This window comes from Ips typographus, linkage group LG13 (assembly GCF_016097725.1).
Source record: "Ips typographus isolate SLU linkage group LG13, UJ_Ityp_2.0, whole genome shotgun sequence".
NCBI lineage: Eukaryota > Metazoa > Arthropoda > Insecta > Coleoptera > Curculionidae > Ips > Ips typographus.
The window spans coordinates 6,212,944-6,220,022 of NC_138434.1; the positions used below are offsets into that span (position 1 = coordinate 6,212,944).

Genomic DNA, 7,079 nt, shown 5'->3' on the forward strand with positions numbered 1-7,079 from the left:
CATTGAACCAAAATTAAGAAGAAAGATGAAAGAAGATCCAGAAGCCCAAGATGCCGAGGTAGATGCCTCTTCAATCCTATCAAGGGTCGTGATTTAGAAACTTCAACTCACCGTTGGCTCGTCTCTAAGGAGGGAGGAGTTATGAACCCTTAAGTGCACATCATGCATAATATTGTTTAGAGTTAGGCTAGTTCTAGGATCTTATTGTTTACATTTAATATTATTATAAATATGAGTACGATGTTATTACAGTTAGTTATTATGCTGCATTCACGCAATACATGTAACTCCGTTCTGCAATAAATCATTTTTTTAAGTGATTTTCGTGGTGATTGAATTTAACTCGCGCACCTAAACCGATGGAACGCGATTGAGGCCGAAGTTTCAGACGACGCCATTTTATGGTGACAAACATTAGCTGGTGATATTGAGATATTTTGTGGCGTTTCGATTCAAATACGTATTAAAACTTTGTGTATATTAGTGATTTATGATGGTGGGTTGTTCTGCTTACAAGTGTAAAAGCCGGAGCGAAAAAAAGGAGCCTGGAATTACCTTTCACAGGTAAAAAATTATATTTTATATTGTTCAAAGACAAATAATTTTCGAAATATTTTTCTTATTATAAAACTTATCAACGCAATTCCGATACAATAATTTAGGCGTCCTTAAAATAGACTAGGGTAAAGTCGGGTGAGATGGCCACCGTTTTGCTTAGCAAAGGCCTGTAATTTTTTTGGTGGGGGTTAGGCGTTGCAACTTTTTTTTTGTCATTGCTTAACTATTATCCGAACAGGTGGGTAAATAAATACAGTCAAATTAATTTTAATTTTCGTAATTATTATTTACCAACCAAAAGCTGCACATGGCCATCTATCCCCGATCGGCTGGGTTAGTTGGCCAAAACATAAAAATAAGAAAATAATATTGAAAAATTTGAAAACAAACTTCTTATAAAAACAAAATAAAAGATTAATCCTTAACATCACTTTTGCTTCTTTTTAAAAGCAGTTTTACCACAATTTTGACAAGTGTTTACGTAAGATGACCAATTTTCGTAAAACCACTTCTGGCATAATTAGTTAGATTACTTGCGAAATAAAATTTTGAAAAACATCACTGCAATCTTACCATTGACAAACTTTAGTAAAAAAACCAGAATAAAACTCTAAACTCATTGAGAGGAGAGTCAGTGCTTATCAACAAAGTCCCTTCCAATATTTAGAAACTTGGCAACTGAAAGACTTTTTTAATGGATTAGTTACAAAACTTGTTAACGAGGACATTGAAACTGTAATTACAGAAACGTGTACTTGAAAGCTGAAGCTTAAAGCTAGCACATGGTTCAGCAGTAATAGGACAGTTTTAAAATGGATTTTTAACCACTGTAATTTTCTATTACTACTGATATACCAGGTGGTTTTTACAGAACATAAATGTGATGCAAGCTTACCGCGTTTAATTTTTAGTGTGACTGGGTCTGAAGTGCACTGCAACCAATCTTCTTTTTTTCTCGTATTGTTGTAGCTTTCTCCACATCCTGCACATTCAGTGTTATCCACTTCGGAAAGGGTATCACTTTCCTCTTCATACGGAACTTCTATATTCTGCTCCTCATCTGAACTTGGTGAAGGTGAGCGTTTTCTTTTTTGAATTTTTTTTTTGGAATTTGCTTTTTTGTTGTGTTCTTAGTTTGTTGATTTTTCTTTTCGTGTCTTTCTTTCACGGTTGCAATATGTTCGGAAGAAGTTAATAGGGTAGCAACAACCCTTGCTCGTTTTTTTGCAAAAACAACTAATTTGGGCGTGGGATTAATTTGTTCTAAAAGTTTTTCAGGTGTCAGGTCTGGAATAGATTTCTCATTCACTGGGGTTGTACATCGAGGCTCTATAGGATCAGCATGGCTACAAGATGGCACTTCATCATCCATCGAATTAGTTGAGTGAGTTATTTCTGGTGTTACTTTAGCATTGTTCACTTGAGAGCTGAAACTGTGACTGTTTGTTACTTCTGTGACTGTTCCCTGGCCTTCTCTGGTGTCACTGTTTGCTATTCGATCCGAAACTGTGTAAGCATGGTCGGGTACAGAATTTGGATTCCAGGGAAATATTCCAGTGGCTCTGAAGCCGGACATTGCATTTCCAGCGGTTGCTGACTTTCCCCAGCTTTTCATTAGAAGTTCTCCAAATTGGAGTCGTCCTAGTTTCCTTCCGGGGTGGCTCTGCATCCATTCTCTGCAAGATTGATAGTAGAAGGTTTTAAAGGACTTAAAAAAAGCCCTATCTAATGGTTGCAAATAATGAGTAGTATGTGGAGGTAAACACAATAAAACGACATTATTTGCTTCAGCGGTTTCTAAAAGTTCAACAGAAGAACAGTGAGATGCATGCCCATCAAGAATTAATAGTGTTCTTCCTTCGCCTTTACGTGGTAAGAAGTGGTTTTTAAACCAATCCAAAAAAATTGTTGCAGTAACATAGGCCGATTTTTGTGACATCACGATATGTGAACCGGGTGGCATTGAGTCAGTCCATTCGGTCTTTAAATTCTTCCCTTTAAATACGCAGACTGGCGGTACAAAAAAACCCTCGGCATTACAGCAAGCTATGCACGAGATCGTCTCACCCTTTTCCCCCGACGTCACTGTAACAACATCCTTCGCTCCTTTTTCGGCTAAAACATTGCCAGGTCGATTATTTAATTGCAGACCTTTTTCATCAACATTATAGATGCACCCAGGTTTGTTGAAAAGCTCATTTTGTTCAAGTGTTTCTTGTAGCAGTTTAAAATAATTTCCCACATCTACGCGGTTCATGCCCTCACCTCGGCCTAGAGATACACCCTCAGCTTTGCGAATAGACAAGTCGGGGTGTCTTCTCAAAAACGACCTAAACCAATCCGAACCAGCGTCTCCTTTTTCTTTGTTGAACTTGTGATTGATTTGTAGACATTCAGCAAAATTATAGGCAAGCTTTCGAACATCTGGTACCGTCATAGGAAACCCGTATTTTTGGGCCTTTATAATGTGTTGCACTAATTTATTTTCATTTGCTTCCCCCAACATACTATCAGGTCCCATTCTACCAATGGTAAAAATATTATTTTTTATTTTCCTTTCAAGGGTTTTCCTAGGAATGCCATAATTTTTTGAGGCGCCGTTCACAGAAGAACCGTTTCTAACAGCTTCAATTGCTAGCCTCAAATTTTCTTCAGTATAATTACCACGATTTGAGTTCTTTCTTTTATACTTTGTTGGCATTTTCCGCAGAAAATTGGAAAGGACATCAAACTGTAAAAAAATAGATGTTACAAACATCTGGCCATCTATCCCCACTATTTGGTGGCCATCTCTCCCAAAATGTTAGGGAAAGATGGCCAACGTGACAAACAAAACTCACAGCATGTTTTTAACTGGTTTTTGAGGTTAGAATTACTTAATACTTATTGTACTCACCTAATACGTTGATATTGGCAGTAGATTTCTTCCCATACACTCACAGTAGACCGCAGAAAAAACTATTCTAAAATTTTCGAACGACGTAATAACGTTTTTATTTTTTGAGCGCTTCAGTGTCACTTCGAGGTAAACGCAAACACATTGACCGTGCGCAAACATAAACGTTTATTGCTGGAGAATGCAGACCGCGCCCGCGCACGACGCCTTTTATTCGAATTTAGCCGTTGGCCGTCTCTCCCGGCTGGCCATCTCACCCTACTTTACCCTATTTGTGTTTATTTAAACAAAATCCTGATATGTTTTCATTCATAATCAACCCATTAAAAGCCATAAATTATTCTAATGAGAAATTTTCTTCCAGTGACGTAGATATGTTTTTAGTCTTATTCGAAAGAAATATTTTAACCTCGATTTTAACCTTATGTGATAAATTAATCATGTAAAGTATGGTTTTTATGAAGATATATTATAACTTATTTGTTTTTTTTATAGATTTCCCATGATGAATCCCAAGAGACTTGCCCTTTGGGTTCATAAAATGCATGTTAAAGACTGGAGTCCTACAAAGAACGACAAACTTTGTTCAAGGCACTTTGACCAGAATTTATTTTATACCATTGGTACAAGAACATGTCTCTTAGATGATGCAGTACCCACAATATTTGAGGAATTGCCTAAATATTGTCACAAGTAGATTCTCGTTAATTAATTTAATACTAACTACTACCAATACGTTAATTACTTAGTCAGCAAATCGGCCACTGACCGAAACAAGTCGTTGACCACTCAAATCAAAGAGCAGGCAATTGAACCTTTTAGAACGGAAGCTAGCTAAAGCTTGGTTCACATGAATCCGGAATATTCGCGGAATGCGGACAGCGGAAAATCGTTCAGCCAATCAGCGTTCTTCCGTAAGCGTTCTGTCCGTCTATCCGGACCGGATTGCATATTTTGATATTTTCCGCGCGTAAACGTCGTAATCATGACCTTATTGATATTAATGACAGGGACAGGAAACAAAACAGAAACAGCAAAGCAAATATGTCCGTGGAGATGAACGAAAACGATTTTAACACTACGCTAATTGATTTTGTCCAAAGTTACCCCATTTTGTGGGATTCTAAGCACCCTCAACACAAGGATAATAATGCCTTGAGGAAGGCTTGGCTTGAGATTGCCAATCGAATGAAAACAACAGGCGATTAACACTATTCCGTCAACTATTCCGCAGCTGTGTCACTCGTCACATTTGAACGAAAAAGAGTTTTCCGTGCGTAAAAAGCATTCATTCCGCAGGTTCCGCACCCCGCGCTCCCTAATAATTCCGGATACATGAGAACCGAGCTTAAGGTGTTGCAATCGCCAGTCAGCAATAAGTCATCAATTGTTCGGACAATGATCCAAGTGCTTAGACAAGCAATTAAGAAATTGAACTGACTAAGGGATCGCAATACCTTACAATAAATAGCCGAGAAATTTGGAAAGAAGGTTAGTCAGAAATTATCCGCGAAACTAAACGGTTCGGTCGCGAAAGTGAAGGGAACTCTACCCTGGCACTTACCCTCGTCCAAAATGGTTTGTGCATTTATTATCATGTAATTACGAACTTGTAATTTATAAATAAGCCAACTTGTGTCTGACAAGTTGGCGTAATTTTAGATGGCCAGCCTTGCTGAATAAATACTCGTCGATTGACCCAGATTCCTACTAGACTTGCTGACATATGCGATTATTCGGTGTATAGTACGTTTGTAAATGTTGGGAATCTGTGACATCTCCCTCCCCCAAAAAGTGTTCGTCCCGAACACTACTTACCCTAGTCTTATGTTGTAACGCCTTATTCTATCAGGAGGTGTGGCCACTGCCTTTATTTGAAAAATACTATAACCTAAATTGTACGCTCACAAATTCCTACATATGACGCTGCATTGTCCCTGGACAAGCGGCTTGGTGTTGAGGTAGGCCTGGGTTGGACTTCGTTTGACTGGTACCCGAGCACCTGTTACTCAGTTCGCAGGTGGTGGTACCCTGCCATCTTATGGTTCGCTGGCACCTTTGCAAGAAGTTATCAGCTAAGTCCGGGTAGTTTGCTGTGTTGTCTCCCGGAGAGTCCTCGTTTGCCGCTATAGGCGCTGTGGTTGGTATGGTTTTTTGCTTGCCTGCTGGATGAATGTTTGTCAAAGCGTATTTCGTTAAGTTTAAACAATAATATATACAACCAAAATATAATTTTCCTTTATACTTTCCCTTTATACCATATTTGTAATAGGGGCCCTGGCTGACCTGCGCCAGTTATTGTTCCCCCACCATGTTTTCCTCATCTGAGCTATCTTTTGACGCGTCCCCGAGCGTCCATTCATCGTAAAACGGCAAGATTCTCCCTATATGAACCACGTCTGTTTTCTTCCCTTTCTCTTGTTTCACCTCGTAATTCACCTCACTAAGTTTTTTCGTGATCTTATAGGGCCCAAACCACCGTAGTAGCAATTTCTCACTTTTACCCACTTTTCTAATTGGGATGAAAATTTTGACCCTGTCACCTACTTCAAATTCCCCTTCTCTGTGTTTGCCGTCATAAATGCCTTTGTCTTTGTCCTGTTTCTTGTGGATATTATCTACTGCTGTTGCCCTTAGAAGTAGTGCCTTTTCTCTCAATTCATGGGAGTTTAAGTCATCGTTACTGTCCAGTAGAGATGCGTCCAGCGGCAGTGTGGGGTCTCTAGCAAACACCAGTTGAAAAGGACTGAACTGCGTTGTTTCTTGTTTTGCTGTGTTATAAGCGAAGGTGACGAAAGGCAAGTATGAGCACCAGTCTGTCTGATCAGAGCTGCAGTAGAGTGACAACATGTCAGCCAGTGTTTTGTTCAGCCGTTCTGTAAGGCCATTGCAGGATGGATGGTAGGCAGTTGTAAAGGTACTCCTCATCCCCATGATTTGCTGCAACTCCTGTACTATTTCCGACTGAAAAACTTTTCCCCTATCACTGAGGATGCTCCGTGGGACCCCGTGAATCAGTATTACTTTTTCTAGCAGAAATTTTGCCACGGGGCCTGCTTTTCCATTGGGTAGGGCAGCTGTAATGGCATATCTGCTTGCATAGTCCGTTACTACTATAATGGTGGTTTTTCCCTGGCTGCTTTTCCTGAATGGCCCCAGTAAGTCTATGCCTATTTGATCAAAAACCCGACCAACTTTTATGGGTTGGAGAAACCCTAGTGGTTTTCTGTTTGTGGGCCCTTTCCTAGCCTGACAATCCCTGCAACCTCTAATGTATCCGCGGACATCTTTAATCATAGAGTCCCAGTAGTATTTAGGGATTAATCTGCTTAGTGTCTTCGTGACGCCCATGTGTCCACTGGTGGGTGCATTATGAGCTTCCCATAGGATTTCTTCTCTTAAAGCCCTTGGAATTACGAGTGCGTATTCCAATCCATCTTTCGTAGGGGTAGTTTTGAACAAAATGTCGTTTTCAAGTCTATAATTTTTTGCTTTTCTGCGTGTCAGTGCGTTAATACTGATTTCTTCAGGGTTGCGTATTGCAAGTTTCAAGTCCTGTAAATTCTTGTCTTGATCCTGCAAGTACCCCATATTAACTGTTGAGATGGTGAACGTTGGTACCTCG

At 39.6% G+C, this 7,079-nt stretch overlaps 1 protein-coding gene across 1 annotated transcript; it reads right to left on the minus strand.

The window, feature by feature from the left end:
- Window positions 1-1,114: 1,114 nt before the first annotated feature.
- On the minus strand, window positions 1,115-3,079 carry LOC145737289 (uncharacterized). The gene has a single exon (XM_081991924.1). The coding sequence runs from the start codon at window positions 3,077-3,079 to the stop codon at window positions 1,601-1,603; it is 1,479 nt and encodes a 492-aa protein (XP_081848050.1). The 3' UTR covers window positions 1,115-1,600.
- Between the last annotated feature and the right edge of the window lie 4,000 nt (window positions 3,080-7,079).